Here is a 25,618-nt window from a genome sequence, read left to right as displayed (position 1 = left end):
TTACTATCAATGTTCCCATACAGATTTCATTTGGTTTCCAAAATGAAGCACTGGGTAGCTGCAGGAACAGGGTTTGAGAGCCCATGGCATACAGAGTTTGGGCAGAATATCACCTGTCGAGAGGCTGCATGCGCCTCAAACAGTGGTTGATGGAAGGATTAAATTAACCAGAGTAGCTTACCCTTCCTGATTGAAAAACTAACCAGCATGAAAGTGGCCTCCATTCACTATTCCAGTGCATACAGAGTGAATGTCTTTTTCCCTCTGCCTCTGTTCTTGCCTATTTGATAATGGGCCAATCTAAATCTAAACGAATTTGACATATTAGTGAAGACAAGATTAAATTGAAAATATGACCACTTGATGAGAGAACAGCTGTGCAGCCTGAGACAAGGAACAGAGCACAAGCTATTTTTGTGACTTTCTCAAATCATCAATAGACTATAGGCGCATCATGCAGCCAATATAAACTTAGCAAAAAAGAAAACGTCCCTTTTTCAGGACCCTGTCTTTCAAAGATAATTCGTAAAAATCCAAATAACTTCACATATCTTCATTGTAAAGGGTTTAAACACTGTTTCCCATGCTTGTTCAATGAACCATAAACAATTAATTAATATACACCTGTGGAACGGTCGTTAAGACACTAACAGCTTACAGACGGTAGGCAATTAAGGTCACAGTTATGAAAATTTAGGACACTATAAAGAGGCCTTTCTACCGACTCTGAAAAACACCAAAAGAAAGATGTCCCTGCTCATCTGCGTGAACGTGCCTTAGGCATGAGGACTGCAGATGTGGCCACGGCAATAAATTGCAATGTCCGTACTGTGAGATGCTTAAGACAGCGCTACAGAGAGACAGGATGTACAGCTGATCGTCCTCGCAGTGGCAGACCACGTGTAACAACACCTGCACAGGATCGGTACATCTGAACATCACACCTGCGGGACAGGTACAGGATGGCAACAACAACTGCCCAGGTTACACCAGGAACGCACAATCCCTCCATCAGTGCTCAGACTGTCCGCAATAGCTAGAGAGAGGTTGGACTGAGTTCTTGTACGCCTGTGGTAAGGCAGGCCCTCACCAGACATCACCGGCAACAACGTTGCCTATGGGCACAAACCCACCGTCACTGGACCAGACAGGACCTGCAAAAAGTGCTCTTCACTGACGAGTCGCGGTTTTGTCTCACCAGGGGTGATGGTCGGATTCGCGTTTATCGTCGAAGGAATGAACGTTAGACCGAGGCCTGTATTCTGGAGCGGGATCGATTTGGAGGTGGAGGGTCTGTCATGGTCTGGGGCAGTGTGTCACAGCATCATCGGACTGAGCTTGTTGTCATTGCAGGCAATCTCAATGCTGTGCGTTACAGGGAAGACATCCTCCTCCCGCATGTGGTACCCTTCCTACAGACTCATCCTGACATGACCCTTCAGCATGACAATGCCACCAGCCATACTGCTCGTGCTGTGCGTGATTTCCTGCAAGACAGGAATGTCAGTGTTCTGCCATGGCCAGTTAAGAGCCTGGATCTCAATCCCATTGAGCACGTCTGGGACCTGTTGGATTGGAGGATGAGGGCTAGGACCCTTCCCCCTCATCTGGGAAGTTGCAGGTGCCTTGGTGGAAGAATGGGGTAACATCTCATATCAAGAACTGGCAAATGTGGTGCAGTCCATCAGGAGGAGATGCACTGCAATACTTAATGCAGCTGGTGGCCACACCAGATCATGACTGTTACTTTTGATTTTGACCCCCACTCTTTGTTCAGGCACACATTATTCTATTTCTGTTAGTCACATGTCTGTGTTGAAACTTGTTATGTTCATACAAATATTTGCACATGTTAAGTTTGCTGAAAATAAACGCATTTGACAGTGAGAGGATGTTTGTTTTTGCTGGTTTGTATCATTCACAATTAAATTGCCAAATATCTCTAAATCTAGCGTATAGGACCTGTTTCAAATGATCACTTTTACGCTCAATATAGCCACTTCATATGCGCAGTTGCTCCAGAATGGGAAAAATATCCTTTATTTTATTCAGCTATAATCAATTATATTTTTACTATAAAATCGTATAATATAAAATAATGGCACGGAATTTACAAGCATATCTTACCTGCTAAATGAACAAGCATATGGCATGGCACATGGCCTACTGTATGTTATCTGGCTAACTCATTCTGTTCTTCTGAAATACATTATATTCATATCATAATGTTTCTGTAGACCTGACTAAAATAAATAATTGATTTATTGTGATGTTGTGTATTAAATTGATTTATTATACTTCCAAAGGTGCGCATCAGCGGCTTGTATGTGTAAAGGCCTGGAGAGGCTAAATGTGTTTGTTCATTAACGGTCAATAACAGTGAGCAGGATGGACAGGAGACAAGGATTCTTGGAGACAATGAAACAATGTGATTTGAGCGACATGGGAGTTTGTCACTATATGTCAAGGTACTTTATAATCCGTCTCTCTCTCCCTAGGAGGTTGGACCGGATACGTAGAGAGATGTCAGAGGACTCTGTGCGAGTGACCCCCTCTCTACACCTCCCCTTGTCCCCCACCCCTCCTCCCTGGGACCTGGAGGCACCCCCCTCCTACGACTCTGTCATGAAGAGCCGAGGTCCTTCTGACCTCTGAGGGCTAGGATGGGACTACTGTTCTTTGACTCTGGTGTATTCCCTTACTGCCATTACACAGTGAGCTAAATAAAGCCCACCCGTGCTGGGAGAGAAGTTGTTTGGGAATGGAGGGGAACGCAGAGGCTGTAAGGGGTTTAACCCACCAACATTGTTTACATACTTGTTTAAAGAATGAGTGCGTTATAATGCTGCTATTAAGACTACTACAGCGTAATACACTGCACTCCTATTATGTAATTTAGAAAAAATAACTTTTTTCAACTTTACACCACCTAAAATTGTTGTTGCTGCTGTTACTTGTTAGTATAAGACTGCCCGGCAGCCATATATTTTGACTTTGTAGTGGCATCGTGCTACACCAGGCGACAAGCCCAGCACTAAGCCTTCACTACCAGCCTCAATGGAGCCAGCCTTTAAAACCCCAATCTGACTTTCTTGCGGCCTTGGACTCCATTAGCTGTGTCTGTGACTGTGGAGGGAGTTAAGTGTCATTCCCTAGTGTGAGTGAGAAGGTGTGTGTGTCTGTGTGTGTATGTATGTATGTATGTGTGAGTGAGTGTGATATAGCGAGTGTGTGTGCTTCTGTGGTCTTGTATGCACCACTGATTCTATTTTTTTTTTCTCCCTTTGTTGGGTTTACAGGTACAATATTAAAATTAATATAATTTTCACTGATTTGCTTTTTTGACAATGTAATAAAATTTGGGCAGAGATGATTTCAACCAGAAGTGCCTTGTTGTTACAGTAGTAAACGCTTGTAACAGTTTTTTTCTCTCTCTCTTCATTTTTAAAATGGGATGTCATGATCAACTTTAGTAAATGATTAACCAAAGATCTCTGAGTCGTTTGTGTCTCAGATGTGAGTGTTAAGGTATTGTTATAGCATGCCGTGCATTCGGAAGTATTCAGACCCCTTGACCTTTTCTACATTTTGGTACGTTACCGCCTTATTCTAAAATTGATTAAATAGTTTTCCCCCCTCATCAATCTACACACAATACCCCATAATGGCAAACTGATTTTTAAACATTTTGACCAAATGTATATAAAAAAAAAACTGAACTAACACATTTACATAAATATTCGGACCCTTTAGTCAGTACTTGTTGAAGCACCTTTGGCATTGATTACAGCCTTGAGTCTTCTTGGGTATGACGCTACAAGCTTGGCACACCTGTATTTGGGGAGTTTCTCCCATTCTTCTCTGCAGATCCTTTCAAGCTCTAAGGTTGGATGGGGAGCGTCGTTGCACAGCTATTTTCAGGTCTCTCCAGAGATTTTTGATCGGGTTCAAGTCCGGGCTCTGGCTGGGCCACTCAAGGACATTTATATACTTGTCCCAAAGCCATTCCTACGTTGTCTTGGCTGTGTGCTTAGGGTCGTTGTCCGGTTGGAAGGTGAACCTTCGCCCCCCAGTCGGAGGTCCTGAGCGTCTGGTGCAGGTTTTCTGTACGCTCTGTGCTCCGTTCATCTTTCCCTCGATCCTGACTAGTCTCCCAGTCCCTGCCGCTGAAAAACATCCCCACAGCATGAGGCCACCATGCTTCACCGTAGGGCTGGTGCCAGGTCTCCTCCAGAGGTGATGCTTGGTATTCAGGCCAAAGAGTTTAATCTTGGTTTCACCAGACCAAAGAATCTTATTTCTCATGGTCTGATAGTCCTTTAGGTGCCTTTTGGCAAATTCCAAGTGGGCTGTTATGTGCCTTTTACTGAGGAGTGGCTTCTGTCTGACCACTCCACCATAAAACCCTGATTGGTTGAGGGCTGCAGAGATGGTTGTCCTTCTGGAAGGTTCTCCCATCTCCACAGAGGAACTGGAGTTCTGTCTGAGTGACCATTGGTTTCTTGGTCACCTCCTTGACTAAGGCCCTTCTCCCCCGATGGCTCAGTTTGGCCGGGCAGCCAGCTGTTGGAAGAGTCTTTGTCGTTCCAAACTTCTTAAATTTAAGAATGATGGAGGCCACTGTGTTCTTGGGGACCTTCAATGCTTAAGACATTTTGTGTTACCCTTCTCCAGAAGTGTGCCTCTACACAATCCTGTCTCGGAGCTCTACGGACAATTCCTTCGACCCAATGGCTTGGTTTTTGCTCTGACATGCACTGTCAACTGTGGGACCTTATATAGACAGGTGTGTGCCTTTCCAAATCACGTAAATCAATTGAATTTACCACAGGTGGACTCCAATCAAGTTGTAGAAACATCTCAAGGATGATCAATGGAAACAGGATGCACCTGAGCTCAATGTCGAGTCTCATACCAAAGGGTCTGAATACCTATGTAAGTAAGGTATTTCAGTTTTTTTTAAATAAATGCGCAAAAAATTCTAAAACCTGTTTTTTCACTTTGTCATTATGGGGTATTGTGTGTAGATTGATGAGGGAAAAAATATTTAATCAATTTTAGAACAAGGCTGTAACGTAACAATATGTGGAAAAAGTGAAGGGGTCTGAATACTTTCCGAATGCACTGTATGTTTGCTCAGTTTCTTTGTTCTGTTCTAACCTCAGTTACACTTGAAGTAAATGCTTTCAAGGAGAGAGAGAGAGAGAGAGAGAGATAAAGGGGAGAGGAAAATAGGACGGTGGAGAAGGAGTTGTGGGCCTCCTAGCAGAGTGACAGCCTTCTCCCCTTCATCTCTCCTTGAGAAAGCATTTACTTCAAGTAGAACTGGAGGTAGGACAAGGTGACCCACCACTGGCCGATCTAGAAGAAAAAGAAACGCACACCTATTAAGACGAGGTGCTGGCTAGCGGAGTAGAAACTTGAAAATAAAAGAGCCGCACACTCTAGGAGCTCAGATGGAAAAATGTAATACCAACGTTGACAGCCGAGCTGTCTTCATCAGGGTATACCCACCACTGGCCACCACACAAACATTGTATTATTCTTGTGGGGACCAAACAAATGATTCCCATTCAAAATCATAGTTTCCCTAACCTAACCTTAAGCCTTAAATAGCATTTTTCCTTGTGAGAACTGGCAAAATATCCCCACTTGTCAGAAATGTACTTGTTTTACTATCCTTGTGAGGATTTCTGATCCCCACAAGGATAGTAAAACCACACACACACAGTCTTGTAATAACTGACCTTGTTGGGACAAACAACTCAGTCCCATTCAAAATTCTATTTTCCCTAACCCAAAAACCTAACCCTAGAAATAGCATTTGACCTTGTGGGGACTAACAAAATGTCCCCAGTTGGTCAGATTTTTGTTTGTTTACTATTCTTGTGGGGACTTCTGGTCCCCACAAGTATACTTAAAAACGTCCACATGCACACACCTTATTCTGTCTGCAGGCTGTAATAACCAGCAGAGTGGAACTCTGTTGCTGAATTACAAATCTTGAACCTCCTTCTTTCCCTCACCTTCAGTAGTATCTGACCCAGAGCATAACATAGCCTTAGCTAAGCTCCATACCAAGGTGGAGTGGGTTTGGTTCAGACTTCATTGGTCAGAGTAGCAGCAGCATGGTGGAGGGTAAGCCGTATCGGTATGGTCTGATCGCGGCGGGGATGTGTGTGTTGTTAGTCGGTCTGTTCGTTATGACTCAGGAGCGACCTCACATCTACGCAACACTCTGCTCTCTGGGGATCACCATGGTCACCCTTGGCACCGCGTGGAGCCTCTGCCAGTGCTACCCTAAGGTAAGAACAGGTGTGTGTGTGTGTATGTTCAAGTTTAAACTTACCTCAGGGAGACAACCTTTCCTAGATAATCGATCCCCCTAACAGGTGTGGCAAATCAAGAAGCTGATTAAACAGTATGATCAAAGGGACAATAAAAGGGCACTCTAAAATGTGCAGTTTTGTCACACAACACAATGCCACAGACGTCTCAAGTTGAGGGAGTGTGCAATTGGCATGCTGACTGCAGAAATGTTCAATAGAGCTGTTGCCAGAGAGGATTCTACCATAAGCCGCGTCATTTTATAGAATATGGCAGTACATCCAACTTGGCCGTACAACCGCAGACCACGTGGACCACGCCAGCCCAGGACCTCCACATCCGGCTTCTTCACCTGCAGGATCATCTGAGGAGGGGGAGGGGGGTGCTAAGGAGTATTTCTGTCTTTAATAAAGCCCTTTTGTGGGGGGAAAAAATAATTCTGATTGGCTGGGCCTGGATCCCCAGTGGGTTGGCCTATTCCCACCCATGGCTGCGCCCTGCCAGTCATGTGAAATCCATATACTAGGGCCTAAATCATTTATTTACATTGACTGATTTACTTCTCTAAACTAACTCAGTAAAATCTTTGAAATTGTAGCATGTTACATTTATATTTTTGTTCAGTATAGTAGCAGGACGTGCGGTCTGTCTCCACTCGGTCTCTCCCAGAGCCATACTAAACACAGAATGAGTGTGCATGGAATAAACAAACAGGGTCATTAAATCTGTGTTTGTTTGTCAGGTGGTGTTGATCTCTCAGAGCCTGGAGGAGAGGGGAGCCAGGGACAGCATGGATGCTGCTGCAGGCGAGAAAAACATCAGGTACTGTATACACACATATATACACTCCAGTAATATACTAATATGTAGTATTAGTAGGAAGTAATGTGATCATGAATGTATGTTTATGTGATGGAGCATTGAGATACAAGACTGACGTATCTCCCACTTCTCTCTCAGTGTTACACTGGCTGGTTTCCATGATAACAAGGTCAGCCCTGCCCTGTCTGTCCCTCTGGTCCTCCAGCTCCACTCTTCCCACAGCTGTCCCATACTACACCTGGCTTGACCTGAAATAAAACATATTTTATGGATTTTATATTTTACTGTGATCACTCCTGTTTCACAGACACACAAAGAACAAGACAAAGTTTACAAAAAGGTTGGGCATTCCAGTTTATTTTATATCAAATTTCCCCATAATCAAACTGATGTACAAATGAAAACTGGGTTTCAACATGAATGATGCTCAAAGCAGAATGAGACAGAATAAAAATCTGGATCCATATCAATCTGTAATTCCATCCCTCCCTCCCCCCCTTACTACACACCACAGATGGTACTGTTCTGAGAAGTACTACAGGTGCTGTTGAGGGTCAAACTGAGCAGTAGGCTCTGAGTGAGGAGTGCTGTGTCATTGGCACACCAGACCTAGAACACACCTGAAAGCTCTGACACAGCCTTCTAAGACCAGGATGAGGGCCCGGTCAGTCTGCTGGTCAATACACAGCATGGTAACATACACACAGTTCATTATAGCAAGTCATCTTTTGCCAGGTAGGGGATTGGTGTGAGAGGGACAAGGGATGCTTAAAAATGACACTGACAGAGGGCTGCCTCGCTTCGAGCTCTTAGGAAACTTTGCATTTCACTACACCCACAAAAACATCTGCTAAACACGTGTATGTGACCAATAAAATTTGATTTCAGAGACGTGAGGGAAGTTGGGAGATGAAGGCACTAGAATTCTCCCAGGGGTTAGGTCAAGAGGTTAGCGGTCAGAGGTCCAGGTGGGGTGGGGTTTGGTATCAGAGCTTAGGGGTCAGAGGTTATGCCCCTCTGTGTCCAAAGGCAAACCTGAACAGACAAAGATAAAAAGGCAAAAAAAGAAAAACCCAGCGCCAAATAATAATGATAAAGCAGAGTATGGTGTGTGTGTACATATATAAATAAAAAAAGGGGAAGACAGTGTGTGTGTATTTCATTGGCACCCAAAGTAAAACTTGCTCCTGATCTCTCCTCTGGTTGGCACGATGACCTTCTCTCTGGTGTGTGTCTCTCACAGGGCAGTGGTGGTGGCATAAGTACAGCGACATCAGGAGAAACCAAAAACAAAGAAATTAAAATACCTAAAATCCAGCGCTGTGATTCGCTGTAAGGGGAGGGGAGAGCGCTGAATGATTGGTTGGTTTGGTTCCGTTCGTGTTCTAGAACCCTCCGTAGACTGCGCCATTCCTAGATACCACTGTGGTTACCGGAGCAACAGACATAGCCATAGGAGCGCCTGTTCTCTACGGTGGCATCGGCTGTGTGTACTGTGTGTGTGTGTGTAACAAGCTGAAAACTAAGTTTGGTGTGATAAGAAGTGCTAACACCAAAAGAAAGACAGGTGCGTGTGTTGAGGATGGTTAAGCTGCTCTAGCGAACCTGATCACTATTGCTCTACTCCACTATAGACTGGGGTGGACTATAAAGTGCATACATAAAAACCCTGGTTAAACGTGTGTGTGTGTGTGTGTGTGTGTGTGTGTGTGTGTGTGTGGTGTTCTTCCAGAGCAGGTCATACCGTGGGCTCACACATACACACATCTACAGAGTGGAGCACAGGAGACTAAAATATTATCTTACATTTCAAATTACAGCTATCGAACAGATCTTTACAATAATGAATATGGTCTGTTTAGTTACATTGCCAAATATGAGCAACAACTTACAAAACAAACCCATCCCTTCCGTGTGTGTGGCTACATCTGAAATGACACCCTTTTGCCGATACAGTCTAGTACCACTAGCCGTCACTGAACCTTTGGCCCAAAGTAGTGAACTACAAAGGCAAAGGGGTGAACCTTCTGACTCAGCCAGTAAGAGAAGAATAAACTGCACTGTAACCCATTAGTCTGGTCTCAAAACTCTCCTCCAGCTCTGATTCCATTAGTCTGGTCTCAAAACTCTCCTCAAGCTCTGATTCCATTAGTCTGGTCTCTAAACTCTCCTCCAGCTCTGATTACATTAGTCTGGCCGGAAGTCACTCAAGATATTTCACGCATCGCATCCTTTGTTGCTCCGCCAACCAGGCTGTAGCGGGCCTCTCCCTCAAAACTCTGGCCAATCAGGTGAAAAGCAGTCTCTTGATTGGTTGTTTGGAGCCTTCTCTCAATTGGAGCGATTGTGTCTGGTAGGAGAAGCTAAGGGTCGACATCCTCCAGATCACTCTTTGAATCACCGAGCATCATGGGAGACTCGGAACCCTGAGATAAAGAGAGAGGGGAGAGGGAGAGATTACAGGAGACGTGACATCTCAGAGTAAGAGATCTTTATGAAACCGATTCATACAACACTCTTCAGCCAAGATTTTGAGCTCAGCCCAGTCCTGAGAAGTGACAATACCCTGACAAGGCTCTATTCTAGGACCGCTACTGAGCTCTTCATACTTCTGTCAAGCTGTACCTGTCGGAGGCTGCGGTCTGCGTTCTCGTTGGCTGGGCTGCCGTCAGAGCCGTTGCTGCTGCCAGATGGCTCCTTCTCGTTGAGCAGTGCTGTGGCGTAGGCCAGCGTGTCCTGGGCTGAGATGGTGCGCTGGAACGTTTTGGCTGTGGACGTCTCATTGGACACGTTGCTCTGAGGAGTCCAGTAGTGTTCTGACATCTGACAGAGAAACACACACTGTAACACTAACCCATACTCTATACACACACACACACCTGAAATTGTGTGTGCGTTGTGTGCTTGATGCTTGCCTTTTTCTGCAGCCACTGCACTGCCCAGCTCCAGTGACCAGACAGATCTTTAAAATAGTCCTTAGCAGGAGCACACCTGGAGAAAGAGACAGACAAACACTTGATGTGAAATCAGGAAGTATGAAATGAGAGGTTTTAACTGAAACAAATATTCTTTGTTACTTTCATGTACTTGCTGCAACGTTCAAATCTACTTCCGTTCAATATTTTCAGCCTGAGACAAAAGGGTGGCGACATGAACATATTTCCTGGTCTCTGGAGGAACTCACTTCTGTGCCAGGGTAACCAGGAACTTGACACACTGGTAGCAGCGGCTGCTGTCCACGTTGTTACTCTGGTGCATCAATGCTGCAAACAAGAGAAGAGTGTCACACACACACACACGCTCTCCACACACCTTACACACACTCTCCACACGCCTTACACACGCTCTGCACACGCCTTACAAATACACACGCTCTGCACACGCCTTACACACGCTCTGCACACGCCTTACACACGCTCTGCACACGCCTTACACACGCTCTGCACACGCCTTACACACGCTCTGCACACGCCTTACAAATACACACGCCCTGCACACACTTCCAGTGGAAGGTAGCCTACCTAGCAGGCCTTTCTCTGACTCAAAGGCGTACTTCAGTCTCTGGGTCTGGAGAGGGTCCTCTACCACCTGAGAACACACGTTACACTGTGTGTATTACACTGCCTCGTCGGGGCATGGATTCCCCATCCCAAACAAATTATTTTCTGTTAAATCGCTCAACCCTAATGTACAGACAGGTTTGATTGACAGCGGTCACTCACCAGCAGCTCTTGCAGCAGCTGGAAAACGTTCTTCAACTCATGGGGTGGAGCGGTCTCCAACTGGGTCTATGTACATAAACATACACACACAGATCAGAAGAGTAATGATGTGTTTTGTGCTGGGATTTGGAGTCCTCTGTGGAAATGGATTTGTTCACAACTGGCAGTTGTAGTTCTTACCTTGAGCAGCTGTAATACTCCGAGGGAGAAGGGTTCGTTACAGAAGGAGCAGTACGTCACCATCTCTATCAGCACAGTCAGAGGGCCTGACAACTCCCGCACCGCAAACATCACCTACAGACAAACAAAAATGTTAAGAAAAAAGAATAACTGCCTCTTCCATATACACTGAACAAAAATATTACAATTTCAACGATTTTACTGAGTTACAGTTCATATAAAGGAAATAAGTCAATTGAAATAAATTAATTAGGCCTTAATCTATGGATTTCACATGACTATGCAGAGGCGTAGCCATGGGTGGGCCTGGGAGGACACCCACTGTGGAGCTAGTCCAAGCCAATCAGAATGAGTTTTCCCCCACAATAGGGCTTTATTACAGCCAGAAATACTCCTCAGTGTGTGTGTGTGTGTGTGAGAGAGACCGTGTGTATGTTACCTCTAGCAGGTAAGGCTGTCCCTCGGGGCTGAAGAGCGAGGCCATGATGTCAGCGTTGAGGGGGAGGAGGCGGGAGGAGGCAGGGATACTGCTCACAATCAGCTTACACACACCTTGATCTGAGAAACGCACACACACATCAGCTTACACACACTGTGATCTGAGAAACACACACATCAGCGTATTATGGAACCATCCTAACTGCGGTAAGTGCGTTTGTGTTACCATGTGTGTGCTGTGTGTTGAGTTCTGAGTGGAGAGTCATCAGGGCCAGAGTGGAGTGGAGGTGCAGGAACTCTCTGGCCTGGGCTGGACTCCACCTCCGATTCTAGAGTGGGAGAAGGAATCACAGGAACAGGGAGCGAGAGAGAGAGAGTGAGTGGGAAAAAAGGTAATTAACTTCCAGAACCATCAACAATAACAATCTGTCATATGCATTTCACTGCAGCGGAGTAGGAATTGAGTGTGTGCTGTGAGTACCTGGTTGTTCTGTCTGTTGGGTCCGAGGAGAAAGATGAGCATCCTGCGATACGCTGAGTGTTTCAACAACAAATGGCACGGACCAGAGCCTCTCTGAGCAAAGTTGCTGAAGAGGCTGAAGTATTGGTTGCAGTTTTTGACGTTCTCAGGAACATCTTTGTCCAATAGGGAGAGGAGCGCGTCGGTCAGGCTGTCCAATCCAGAGTCAGCGAAGTGGAGCGCACTCTCTAAGGTCTTCTCCAAGATGGCTGCCACTACGACCCTCACCTCCCTCACCCCACACTCCAACAGACACACTCTGGAAGGGGGGAGGAGAGAAAGATCAGTTAGATTGATGAGTAGAAATGTAAGATATAAGTAGTAGTACTACAGTGGTTCTGTGTAGAGTAGTAGTATTATAGTATAAAAATAAAAAAATGATTTCACCTTTATTTAACCAGGTAAGCCAGTTGAGAACAAGTTCTCATTTACAACTGCGACCTGGCCAAGATAAAGCAAAGCAGTGTGACAGAAAGAACAACACAGAGATATGTAGCGAGGGCCAGCCGACGAGAGCATACAGGTTGCAGTGGTGGGTGGAATAAGGGGCTTTGGTAACAAAACGGATGGCACTGTGATAGACTGCATCCAGTTTGCTGAGTAGAGTATTGGAAGCTATTTTGTAGATGACATCACCGAAGTCAAGGACCAGTAGGATAGTCAGTTTAACTAGGGTAAGTTTAGCGGCGTGAGTGAAGGTGGCTTTGTTGCGAAATAGAAAGCCGAATTCAGATTTGATTTTGGATTGGAGATGTTTAATATGAGTCTGGAAGGAGAGTTTACAGTCTAGCCAGACACCTAGGTATTTGTAGTTGTCAACATATTCTAGGTCAGAACCGTCCAGGGTAGTGATGCTAGTCGGGCGGGCGGGTAGCGAATGGTTGAAAAGCATGCATTTGGTTGTACTAGCATTAAAGAGCAGTTGGAGGCCACGGAAGGAGTGTTGTATGGCATTGAAGCTCGTTTGGAGGTTAGTTAACATTGTCCAAAGGTATACAGAATGGTGTCGTCTGCGTAGAAGTGGATCAGGGAATCACCCGCAGCAAGAGCGACGTCATTGATATATACAGAGAAAAGAGTCGGCCCGAGAATTGAACCCTGTGGAACCCCCATAGAGACTGCCAGAGGTCCGGACAACAGGCCCTCCGATTTGACACACTGAACTCTGAGAAGTAGTTGGTGAACCAGGCGAGGCAGACATTTGAGAAACAAAGGCTGTTGAGTCTGCCGATAAGAATACGGTGATTGACAAAGTCGAAAGCCTTGGCCAGGTCGATGTAGACGGCTGTACAGTACTGTCTGTTATCGACGACGGTTATGATATCGTTTAGTACCTTGAGCATGGTACCGGATTACACAGCGGAGAAGGTACGGTGGGATTCAGAATGGAATGGTCAGTGATCTGTTTATTAACTTGGCTTTCGACGACTTTAGAAACAGTTTGGGTCTAGAGTGTCACCGAATACAAATGGTGTGGCCCAAAAATAAATAAATAAATAATTAAAGAGCAACAATAGAATAACAGTAGCGAGGCTATATACACCGGTACAGAGTCAATGTGCGGGGGCACAGGTTAGTCAAAGAAATTGAGGTAATATGTAGGTAGAGGTAAAGTGACTATGTATAGTTAATAAACAGAGTAGCAGCAGCGTAAAAATGGGTAGGGGATCAATGCTAATAGTCCGGGTAGCAATTTGATTAGTTGTTCAGGAGTCTTATAGCGTGGGGGTAGAAACTGTTAAGAAGCCGTTTGGACCTAGACTTGGCGCTCCGGTACCGCTTGCCGTGTGGTAGCAGAGAAAACAGTCTATGACTAGGATGGCTGGAGTCTTTGACAATTTTTAGGGCCTTCCTCTGACACCGCCTGGTATAGAGATCCTGGATGGCAGGAAGCTTGGCCCCAGTGATGTACTGGGCCGTATGCACTACCCTCTGTAGTACCTTGCGGTCGGAGGCCGAGCAGTTGCCATAACAGGTGGTGATGCTCTCGATGGTTCAGCTGTAGAACTTTTGAGGATCTGAGGACCCATGCTGAATGCTCTGCCCTTATTTTCCTGTAGTCCACGATGATCTCCTTTGTCTTGATCACGTTGAGGGAGATGTTATCCTGGCATCTCTGACCACCTCCCTATAGACTTTCTCATCGTTGTCGGTGATCAAGCCTACCACTGTTGTGACGTCGGAAAACTTGGTGTTGGGAGTTGTGCTTGGCCATGCAGCCATGGGTGAACAGGGAGTACAGGAAGGGACTGAGCACGCACCCGAGGGGCCCCCATGTTGAGGATCAGCGTGGCAGATGTGTTGTTACCTACCCTTACCACTTGGCGATGCGCGCCATTGGAACATCTACATTAAAAAAGTTGAATAAACCTATTCAATATACACCATCACAATAAATCCATTATTCATTTTAGTCTGGCCTAAAATAAACATTATGATATGAAGAAAATATATTTCAGAAGAACAGAATAGGAATCGGCCTAATGTATGCTATCTGGCTATGCGCCATGCCAAAGGCTGTAGGCTAGTTCATTTAGCAGAAAAGATATGCCTGTAAGTCCTATTATTTTATATCAGATTTTATAAATCAGATTTTTTTTGTTAGAATAATGTAATTGAAAAAAATATATCCGGAGCAAGTGGTTTCGTTGAGCATAAAAGTGATAATTTGAAACAGGTCTTATACTCTAGATGTCGGTTTTGGCAATTTCAGTTGTGAATTATACAAACCTGTCTGTCTTCAGAATCAAAACATACAATGGACTTCCTGATGCGACTATAGGCTATTTGAAAGAGTTTGCACAAGCTCTAATATGCAAATGAAGGTTCTACATGCAACGTCTGTCCATTTCACTGCGTTTGGCTTTGAAACATCCACAATGACCACGTTTTCCACTCAGTTTCAACCTGTTGTTGAACTTCTTTCTTCAAATTGCCATCACAGTGAGGTAAATATTTTTTGCCTAATGGTGAGTTTTAAAAGCATGATACTGTTTTGATAAGTGTTTGATGTGATTTCTGATTTCATGTGCACTGATGTCAGAGTGGTTAGAGGGACAATAGAGCCCCGAGTACCAGGCCATTATGACCTGATGGTCGTTAGGGAGCTGGGTACTACCAACATGTCCAGAGTGCATAAGAGGAGATTACCGTGACTCAATGGTCACATGGAATTTGACTGCGGTCATAACTCATGACTGCTGGTGTGGCGGTAATAAGGTCACCGCAACAGCTCTAAGTAGTAGAATATTAGTATTATAGCAGTACTATAGCAGTATTATAGTAGTACTGACTTGGTGATCTCTCGTCCCTCAGGTCCCACCAGGTACTGAGCCATCCAGTGACAGGCTTCACTGCTTTTAGACAGCAGCACCTCCACCGTAGTCATCCACTCCTCTGTGTCCACCCGCAGCTTCTTTTTGGTGTGGAGGTAGGTGTGGAACAGGAAGTGGACTGCTAGCTGGAGACTGACTCTGGCCATGGCCTGATAGGCTGGGTGCTTCAGCTTTGTCTGCCACACACACACACACACACACCTTATAAGAACAGTTTTAAAAGAGTCAGGCATAACTTTGAATTATGCAGACACGTCTCTGTTTATCTTACACACACAAACACATACCGCGTTGACGGAGGCCAGTGACAGAGTGAAGTTGAAGTAGTCGCTGTTGTACACATCTCTGTTCTTCATAAACTTCAGGTTCTCATCTCTCACCATCTATAGACAGATAAACACAGAGAGAGAGACACACCGAGAGAGACACAGACAGAGACACAGACAGACAGAGACAGACACAGAAATGGAGGGGGAAGGGGAGAGGAGTTTGTCTGTGCGCCACAAGACAGTGTTTTATTGCACTGTTGGAGCTAGGAACAAAAGCATTTCGCTACACCCGCAATAACATCTGCTAAATATGTGTATGTGACCAATAACATTTGATTAGCGAACTGAGCTAAAGCCTAGGCATTAACACAGGGTGCTTTTTTAAAGTCTCAGGGAAGGTGACGGATTACAAAATGTGGTCCACCGAACCAGTCCAGTGTAGTTACCTGGTAGATCCTAGCAGGCATCTTCTCCACAAACAGTCCTTTCTTCTCTCCCTTCCGTACGAGGCGGGTCAGGACAGAGAGACGGTCATTGTTGGCCCTGGCAGGGCGAGGGGACGACTGGGGACTGACGTCTGGGCTAGAGGGCGCCGAACTACATGAAAGAGAGAGGGTTACAGTGTGAGTTGTGTGTGTGTGCATGAGGTGTGTGTATGTAGGCTGTGTGTGTGTGAGACTCACAGCGTGAGGTCTTCTGCCTCTTGCCTCATGACGCTGACTCTGCTCTTCTTAGGGAGAACAGGAGAGTTCTGGTCACTGATCCTCTGGTAGAACAACATGTAGGCGTTCCAATACCGCCGCCGCACATCCGGGTAGGGGTTAGCTACACACACACACAAAGTGATGTTAGGGTGGATATTTTATGAGTTTGTCATTAATGTACAGAAGGAACTGAAAAAAAAGGGGATGCTAAAATGTTAGCGCTGCGAATGTTCCATTTACGTTTACCTGTTAAATAGAACTTACACTGATCGTAGACTTTAGGCCGGTACTCTCCTCCAAAGCACTCGTATTCCAGTGTCTCGTCGTTCATGTCAAACTCCTCGACCACATTGTCATTAAACTTATACCACCTTCCTCTAGCACTTCCCCTACAGGAGAGGAGAGCAGAATTGTAAGATGACTATTTATGATCAATGTAATTTCCTCGTCTTAAAAATAGGACATTAGTTTATAACACTTAAGTGTTAGTCTCTCACCGTCGGTCCTTTATGAAGGAGTAGTAATGTCCAGCGTGCGCCTGCCCGCTGTGGACTACGACTCCCACCAGCTCGTAGTTCTCAGAGATAGTGACCTTCTTCCTGGGTGAGCCACCTGCCTCCCCCCGGCCCTCTCCCCCCTCCGCCCCCCCATCCTGACGAGCCATGCCAGACACTGTGTAGGGCTCCATGTTCAGCACCCAGGGAAACCTGATCTGCTCGTCGTATTTGATGGAGCGTCCACTCTCCCAGTCGAATCCGAAGCGCATCAGATGGATACAGAGAACACTGGGCAGGGACTTTATGCAGGTCCGCTTCACTGTGGTACGCTGGAGAGATACACACACCAAGTTAACGTACATGTACACTAACACTGGACATCGACTTAATAAACATCCTGTTTACACACACATTAATACACATCCTCCTTATGCATACATTAACACACACACACACACACACCTTCTCCTTGCACTTCTCGCAATAGTAGGCGTTAGTTCCTTCCAGCACCTCCCCCCTGACGAACTGGTCCAATGAGATCTCCAGACTCTGACACGAAGTCACACCCAGGTTCAGCGCCATAAACGTCTCCTCTCGCTCATATCTACGATCAGGGGTCAGAGGTTAAAGTTAGGGGTTTAAAAGTGATGGCTGTGTGTGTGTGTGTGTGTGTGTATACACGCATGTGTGAGCTTACCGGTGAGGACAGTCTTTGCAGATCTTCTGATCAGAGAAGATTCCCTGGAAAGTGTTCTTAAAGATCTGCTCACGGCCGATTTTCTAAAGAACAAAACAGACAACATCTCAATATGTCAATAATAAAAAGGTGTGTGTCACATTATAGTACAAATATGTGTGATAAGTAGATAAGTGAATAGTGGAGTGTGTGAAACCTTAAGGTGCTCGTCCAACTGGTCCACCAGTGAAGTGAAGAACTCATAGGCATCCTGTTGCTCTCTTACATACAGCTCCTTATTCCACATCTTAAAGATCTACAGAAACACAAACATTCATTATTTTCAAAGGAAACGCGGGTAGTTAGTTGAGTATGTACTGTGTAGTGTACTTGAATGCGTGTGCACGTCCGCGTCTGCGCATGTTCGGGTACCTTCCAGAAGTTCTCAGGGACGTAGTACTGCAGCTTGCTCTCCATCAGGTGTCCGAACAGAGACTGGACCTGACAGAAAACACTCTCGTCTGGCTGCTCCGTGTCGTCCTCTATAGACAGAAAGGCCTCAGCCAGGCCAGGCTGCATGTACAGCTGCTGGAACACAGCATTCATATAGCAGGTGGCTCCACCGTTCTTTAACCCCACGAACCCCGACACAGAGCGACTGTCCACCGGCGGGAGGAACTGGGAGAGGGGCACGGAGGGAGGGAATAGGAGAAGAGTTAGACACTGAAGGTAGAAACATTACATACCTGTAAACGCTTCAGTTCTATCAAGCATTTCTCCATTCACATGTGTTTGTTGTGTGTGGGCACGCGCACACCAGGGTAGTAACGGTACACGTATTCATACCGAACCGTTTGGTACCGGGACCCCGTTTGTTCCGCACTGTGAACCCGAACGAATAAATAAAAAACAGAAAACACTAGGCCTATAGGCTGTGCCTATGCTGCATGGTAGGCCAATGTCTCCAGTAAATCTGAGCTGAAAAGATATTTCAGGCTATTCCGTTAACACAACTAGAGCCTATGCGCACGTTGTAACCCAAATTCAAATCTTAATTGTCGCATTTCAAACTGTCCTGGGGTCGATAAACCAGGAATGGACGTTCCCCACCACCATCGTTTAAATCTCCCGTTTGGGAACATTTTGGCTTTCCAGTAGATTACAACGACGATGGACAACGCCTCAAATGTGGTTGACACATTTACGCCGACATCACCCCAGTATACCGGAGCAAGACGGAAACAACACCTCTCCCCTCTGCATTCAAGCAGCCCTTGGCAGCTGTTTGTGACAGAGCCAAATAACTTACAAGAGCGATAGGTAGGCTATTCTCTGTGGTTGAGAATACTTCTCTTTCTTCAGCACCTCGTGAAAGTACTCGAGCCAACATTACGAACTTCGCATTACCCCGGAAAGAGATGTATCATGCTCCAGACACGCCCCCTTTATGAGTCACCAGTACCCATCTGGCACTGAAGGAGGCAGTGTCACGGTGCGTTCAGAACCGAGATGGAAGTGGGAATTTACCATATACGACTGGGGAGGAAAAAAATCCACTTGAACGGCCGTCAAACTCCTAATTACTAGTGGGAAACTAGTCCATCATCCTGAGAACCCACTTCTCCCACATGCTGACCTCTGACGTCACCTACTAAGGAAATGTACAACAGCATTTTCGGCAGTTAAAATGCAACAAAACATTATTTATAAAAAAAAAGTAATCTATTTATGTGGTTATTGAACCCTATAATTTGTTTGCAAGCATGATAGCTGTTCTTTTAGTTTATGGTTGACGCAGCGTGTTGGCCATTAGCCAAATCATTTCTCAAACAGAGTTAAAATCACATGAATGCATCTAACTGGTATTTACGACTTCATAACTGGTAAACTCCCACCTCCCACAAACTCAGCATCAGAGCGGAAAACTTGAGGCCCAACATAACAATCCAGTCACAACAGACAACGTCAGGAACATTGTGAAACGTGAACGCAAAACACACCAAACCGTTACACCCATCTGTGTGTGTGCGCTCGCATGAGAGCAAAAATGTGTGTGAGACTCACGTCAAACTCCTTGCTGAGCGAGGGGTCTGACTGGTGGTGCATGGACAGCAGCTCTCTGGTGATGAGCTGTAGGTTGGCCACAGAGCTGTCTGCCAGCATCACCAGCACCTCGTAGGCTGCCAGTCTGCTGCTGGCCGTACTGCACTTGGGGAAGAAGTCGTGGCTGGGGGGGGAGCTGGAGGCGGGGTTAGACGTGTTCAGGATGATGCGCGATGCTCGGAAGAGGAAGTCATCTAACAGCTGCTGGATCAGAGAGTGACCTGTGGAGAAAACACACACATAGCGACTTTGAAACCCAAACTGCCTGGACTGTCTTGTAATGCAACATGCAAAAATGTCTAGGATTATACAGTTACAGTTCATATAAGGACATCAGTCAATTAAAAAAAATTAATAAGGCCCAAATCTATGGATTTCACTGGGAAAACAGATATGCATCGGTTGGTCACAGATACCTTGAGAAAAAAAAGGTAGGGGTGTGGATCAGAAAACCAGTCAGTATCTGGTGTGACCATTTGTCTCATGCAGTGCGACACATCTCCTTCACATAGAGTTGATCAGGCTGTTGATTGTGGCCTGTGGAATGTTGTCCCACTCCTCTTCAATGGCTGTGAGAAGTTGCTGGACATTGGCGGGAACTGGAATACACCGTTGTACACGTCAATCCAGAGCATCCCAAACATGGTGAATGGGTGACATGTCTGGTGAGTATGCAGGCCATGGAAGAACTGGGACATTTTTAGCTTCGAGGAAGTGTACATAACCTTGCGACATGGGGTTGTCCATTATCATGCTGAAACATGAGGTTATGGCGACCGATGACAGGCACGACAATGGGCCTCAGGATCTCGTCACTCAAATTGCCATCGATAAGATGCATTGTGTTTGTTGTCCGTGGCTTATGCCTGCCCATACAATAACCGCACCCCCATCATGGGGCACTCGGTTCACAATGTTGACATCAGCAATCCACTCGCCAACACAATGCCATACACGTGAGTCTGCGGTTGTGAGGCCGGTTGGACGTACTGCCAAATTCTCTAAAACAACATTGGATGCGGCTTATGGTAGAGAAATGAACATTATACATTTATGCTAATTATACGCTCCCTCAAAACTTGAGACGTCTGTGACATTGTGCTGTGTGACACAAAACTGCCTGTTTTAGAGTGGCCTTTTATTGTCCCTAGCACAAGGTACACCTGTGGAATGATCATCCTGTTTAAATCAGCTTCTTGATATGCCACCCCTCTCAGGTGGATGGATTATCTTGACAAAGGAGAAATGCTCACTAACAAGGAGATAAACACATTTTTGCCCAAACTCTGAGAGAAATAAGCATTTTGTGCCTAAAGAACATTTCTGGGATCATTTATTTAATCTTATGAACCACGGGACCAACACTTTATATGTGGTTTATATTTTTGTTCAGTGTAACTTGCAACTGTGCTTGGTGCTGGACCGTCTCCCTACCACAGCAAAGCATTCGGAAAATATAACCTTTTAAGGATCTGAACTATATGTGTGTATGTATGGCAGGCTGTGTTCTGGTGTGTGTGTGTGTGTGTGTGTGTATATATACTCTGTGTTCCGATGGTGTATATGTACAGTGCATTGGGAAAGTATTCAGACCCCTTGACCTTTTCCACATTTTGATTTGGAAAGGCCTCCATCATTCTTAAACGGATGAAGTTTGGAACCACCAAGAGACTCTTCCTATAGCTGGCCGGCCGGCCAAACTAAGCAATCGGGGGAGAAGGGTCTTGGTCAGGGAGGTGACCAAGAACCCGATGGTCACGCTGACAGAGTTCCTCTATGGAGATGGGAGAACCTTCCAGAAGGACAACCATCTCTGCAACACTCCACCAATCAGGCCTTTATGGTAGAGTGGCCAGACGGAAGTCACTCTTCAGTAAAAAGGCACATGACCGCCCGGTTGGAGTTTGCCAAAAGGCACCTAAAGGACTTTCAGACCATGAGAAACAAGATTCTCTCTGAAACCAAGATTGAACTCTTTGGCCTGAATGCCAAGCATCACGTCTGGAGGAAACCTAGCACCATCCCTACAGTGAAGCAGAGTACAGAGAGATCCTTGACAGACTGGGGCAAAGGTTCACCTTCCAACAGGACAACGACCTCAAGCACAAAGCCAAGACAACGGAGGAGCAACTTCGGAACAAGTCTCTGAATGTCCTTGAGTGGCCTAGACAGATCCCGGACTTGAAGCCATCGAACATCTCTGGAGAGACCTGAAAATTGCTGTGCAGCGACGCCCCCCATCCAACCTGAGAGCTTGAGAGGATCTGCAGAGAAGAATGGGAGAAACTCCCCAAATACAGGTGTGCCAAGCTTGTAGCGTCATACCCAAGAAGACTTGAGGCTGTAATCGCTGCCAAAGGTGCTTCAACAAAGTGCTGAGTAAAGGGTCTGAATACTTATGTAAATGTTATCATAAAAATAAAAAATAAAAATTACATTTGCAAAAATTCTTGAAAACAGTTTTTGCTTTGTCATTATGGGGTAGTGTTTGTAGATTGATGAGGGGGAAACCCATTATGGGGTAGTGTTTGTAGATTGATGAGGGGGAAAACCATTTAATAGATTTTAGAATAAGGTTGTAACATAACAAAATGTGGAAAAATTCAAGGGGTCTGAATACTTTCCGAAGGCACGGTATATGAATGTGTGTGTTCTCACCCAGTTGTTCCTTCTCTGTGCCACAGAGTGACAGTAGTGTTTTGATGAGGCGGAGGTGTCCAGCCTGCAGGATGTTGTCAGCCTCACTGGTCTCCATCTCAGAGCTCCAGCTGGGCTCAAAGTTATCCAACCAGCTGATCTCATCTTCCAACATGGCCACCGCACTCACTGACAACACCTCCATCTCCGAACCTGGAGTGGGACAGGAGCATTCATCATGTGTCAATGAGTGTTGGAAAACCGTTGGTGTGTGTGTCTGTGTGTGTGTAAACTTACTGGTCAAGTCATCCAGTAGTTGACATCGCAGGTCAAAGTACTCAGTACACTGTGACAGCAACCTGGACAGACAGAACAATATTACACTCAGATATAGACACAACAGACAGAACAATATTTCACTCAGATATAGACACAACAGACAGAACAATATTACACTCAGATATAGACACAACAGACAGAACAATATTACACTCAGATATAGACACAACAGACAGAACAAAGTACACAGAACAAAACAGGCTGTGGCTGCAATGATTGAATAACATGTATGTTATCAAATCATTGCAAGCGGTGTGGTCAGCATGTTAGTCCACCTATCATCTGTCACGGATAATTTGGCCCCATCTGCTGTTTAAGGTAACTTACTACTGCCTCCGAGTAGCAATGACAACAATGCGTGTGTGTACCTCTGGTTGACTCCTCTCATGACAGACGTGGGGCTCCAGAGAGGCAGCTGGGAGGCGAGGACGACTCGAAGCAGGAACACGTTGGGTTTGACGATCTCAGGGAACGCAGAGCTGTCGGATTGGCTCAGAGTGTACAGCTGGTCACATGCCACGCGCCGGATCTGACAGAGACACGGGTTAGAACCCACACACACACAGTCTCACACACCAACACACATCCTAGGTACCTCTCCACTGGCTGATCCTAGCAGGATGTCGATGATGAAGTCGCTGACACAGGGGAGGATGTAGAATGAGCCTGGAGAGAGACACACACACTGTTAGCATTCTGTCTTTACAAAACAGTGTCTGTGTGTCAAATCAAGGCCACATTGTAATCATCACATGCTTGGTAAACAACAGATGTAGACTAACAGTGAAATGCTTACTTACGGGCCCTTCCCAACAATGCAGAGAGAAACAACAGATGTAGACTAACAGTGAAATGCTTACTTACGGGCCCTTCCCAACAATGCAGAGAGAAACAACAGATGTAGACTAACAGTGAAATGCTTACTTACGGGCCCTTCCCAACAATGCAGAGAGAAACAACAGATGTAGACTAACAGTGAAATGCTTACTTACGGGCCCTTCCCAACAATGCAGAGAGAAACAACAGATGTAGACTAACAGTGAAATGCTTACTTACGGGCCCTTCCCAACAATGCAGAGAGAAACAACAGATGTAGACTAACAGTGAAATGCTTACTTACGGGCCCTTCCCAACAATGCAGAGAGAAACAACAGATGTAGACTAACAGTGAAATGCTTACTTACGGGCCCTTCCCAACAATGCAGAGAGAAACAACAGATGTAGACTAACAGTGAAATGCTTACTTACGGGCCCTTCCCAACAATGCAGAGAGAAACAACAGATGTAGACTAACAGTGAAATGCTTACTTACGGGCCCTTCCCAACAACGCAGAGAGAAACAACAGATGTAGACTAACAGTGAAATGCTTACTTACGGGCCCTTCCCAACAACGCAGAGAGAAACAACAGATGTAGACTAACAGTGAAATGCTTACTTACGGGCCCTTCCCAACAATGCAGAGAGAAACAACAGATGTAGACTAACAGTGAAATGCTTACTTACGGGCCCTTCCCAACAATGCAGAGAGAAACAACAGATGTAGACTAACAGTGAAATGCTTACTTACGGGCCCTTCCCAACAATGCAGAGAGAAACAACAGATGTAGACTAACAGTGAAATGCTTACTTACGGGCCCTTCCCAACAATGCAGAGAGAAACAACAGATGTAGACTAACAGTGAAATGCTTACTTACGGGCCCTTCCCAACAATGCAGAGAGAAACAACAGATGTAGACTAACAGTGAAATGCTTACTTACGGGCCCTTCCCAACAATGCAGAGAGAAACAACAGATGTAGACTAACAGTGAAATGCTTACTTACGGGCCCTTCCCAACAATGCAGAGAGAAACAACAGATGTAGACTAACAGTGAAATGCTTACTTACGGGCCCTTCCCAACAATGCAGAGAGAAACAACAGATGTAGACTAACAGTGAAATGCTTACTTACGGGCCCTTCCCAACAATGCAGAGAGAAACAACAGATGTAGACTAACAGTGAAATGCTTACTTACGGGCCCTTCCCAACAATGCAGAGAGAAACAACAGATGTAGACTAACAGTGAAATGCTTACTTACGGGCCCTTCCCAACAACGCAGAGAGAAACAACAGATGTAGACTAACAGTGAAATGCTTACTTACGGGCCCTTCCCAACAATGCAGAGAGAAACAACAGATGTAGACTAACAGTGAAATGCTTACTTACGGGCCCTTCCCAACAATGCAGAGAGAAACAACAGATGTAGACTAACAGTGAAATGCTTACTTACGGGCCCTTCCCAACAATGCAGAGAGAAACAGATGTAGACTATCAGTGAAATGCTTACTTACGGGCCCTTCCCAACAATGCAGAGAGAAACAACAGATGTAGACTAACAGTGAAATGCTTACTTACGGGCCCTTCCCAACAATGCAGAGAAAGAAAATAGAGAAATAATAGAAAGGTAAAACACATAATAATGAATACACAATGGGCAGCGATAACTTGGCTCTATACACGGGGTACCAATACCGAGTCAGTGTGCAGGGGTACGAGGTAATTGAGGTAGATATGTACATACAACTAAGAATAAAGTCACAGATAATAAACAGTAGTGTGTGTGATGAGACAAAAGAAAGTTAGTGCAGAAAGGGTCAATGCAGATAGTTAACCAAACAGCTACCTGGACTATTTAACTAACTATTTAGCTGTCTTATGGCTTGGGGGTAGAAGCTGTTCTGGGTTCTGTTGGTTCCAGACTTGGTGCATCGGTACTGCTTGCCGTGCTGTAGCAGAGAGAACAGTTTATGACTTGTGTGGCTGGAGTAAGTGACCATTTCTAGGGCCTTCCTTTGACACCGCCTGGTATACAGGTCCTGGATGGCAGGGAGCTTGGCCCCAGTGATGTACTGGGCCGTACCCTCTGTAGGGCCTTGCGGTCAGATGCCAAGCAGTTGCCATACCAAGCAGTGATGCCGCCAGTCAAGATGCTCTCAATTCTGAGCTGTATAACTTTGAGGATCTGAGGGTCCAAGCCAAATCTTTTCAGCCTCCTGAGGGGGAAGAG

The 25,618-nt window shown here is 45.6% G+C and overlaps 2 protein-coding genes across 5 annotated transcripts in view; one reads left to right on the top strand and one right to left on the bottom strand.

Annotated features, from left to right (window-relative positions):
• The first annotated feature begins 6,128 nt into the window (after positions 1-6,128).
• Positions 6,129-7,396, top strand: LOC139407961 (barttin CLCNK type accessory subunit beta). The gene is made up of 3 exons (XM_071151825.1): positions 6,129-6,305; positions 7,070-7,149; positions 7,288-7,396. The coding sequence occupies exons 1-3, from the start codon at positions 6,129-6,131 to the stop codon at positions 7,394-7,396; spliced, it is 366 nt and encodes a 121-aa protein (XP_071007926.1).
• Positions 7,397-7,478: 82 nt separating this feature from the next.
• The window catches only part of LOC139406674 (ubiquitin specific peptidase 24), a 47,921-nt gene continuing 29,781 nt past the window's right edge, over positions 7,479-25,618 (bottom strand). For all 4 annotated transcript variants that reach the window (XM_071149545.1, XM_071149544.1, XM_071149546.1 and 1 more), the window contains 25 exons: positions 23,165-23,235; positions 22,938-23,098; positions 22,528-22,589; positions 22,252-22,443; positions 19,555-19,814; positions 17,923-18,168; positions 17,708-17,806; positions 17,512-17,594; positions 17,277-17,418; positions 16,815-17,143; positions 16,582-16,706; positions 16,297-16,438; positions 16,060-16,210; positions 15,632-15,727; positions 15,303-15,520; positions 11,971-12,268; positions 11,716-11,818; positions 11,491-11,609; positions 11,052-11,165; positions 10,872-10,937; positions 10,671-10,737; positions 10,334-10,412; positions 10,065-10,140; positions 9,775-9,972; positions 7,479-9,575 (listed from right to left, as the gene is read on the bottom strand). In XM_071149545.1, the coding sequence (XP_071005646.1) occupies positions 9,513-9,575; positions 9,775-9,972; positions 10,065-10,140; positions 10,334-10,412; positions 10,671-10,737; positions 10,872-10,937; positions 11,052-11,165; positions 11,491-11,609; positions 11,716-11,818; positions 11,971-12,268; positions 15,303-15,520; positions 15,632-15,727; positions 16,060-16,210; positions 16,297-16,438; positions 16,582-16,706; positions 16,815-17,143; positions 17,277-17,418; positions 17,512-17,594; positions 17,708-17,806; positions 17,923-18,168; positions 19,555-19,814; positions 22,252-22,443; positions 22,528-22,589; positions 22,938-23,098; positions 23,165-23,235 (3,560 nt within the window). In that variant the 3' untranslated portion in view covers positions 7,479-9,512. The remainder of the gene's footprint in view (positions 9,576-9,774; positions 9,973-10,064; positions 10,141-10,333; positions 10,413-10,670; positions 10,738-10,871; positions 10,938-11,051; positions 11,166-11,490; positions 11,610-11,715; positions 11,819-11,970; positions 12,269-15,302; positions 15,521-15,631; positions 15,728-16,059; positions 16,211-16,296; positions 16,439-16,581; positions 16,707-16,814; positions 17,144-17,276; positions 17,419-17,511; positions 17,595-17,707; positions 17,807-17,922; positions 18,169-19,554; positions 19,815-22,251; positions 22,444-22,527; positions 22,590-22,937; positions 23,099-23,164; positions 23,236-25,618) is intronic.

The sequence above is a fragment of the Oncorhynchus clarkii genome, chromosome 4 (assembly GCF_045791955.1).
Source record: "Oncorhynchus clarkii lewisi isolate Uvic-CL-2024 chromosome 4, UVic_Ocla_1.0, whole genome shotgun sequence".
NCBI classification, from domain to species: Eukaryota; Metazoa; Chordata; class Actinopteri; order Salmoniformes; family Salmonidae; genus Oncorhynchus; species Oncorhynchus clarkii.
This window is presented reverse-complemented; position numbering and strand designations above follow the sequence as displayed.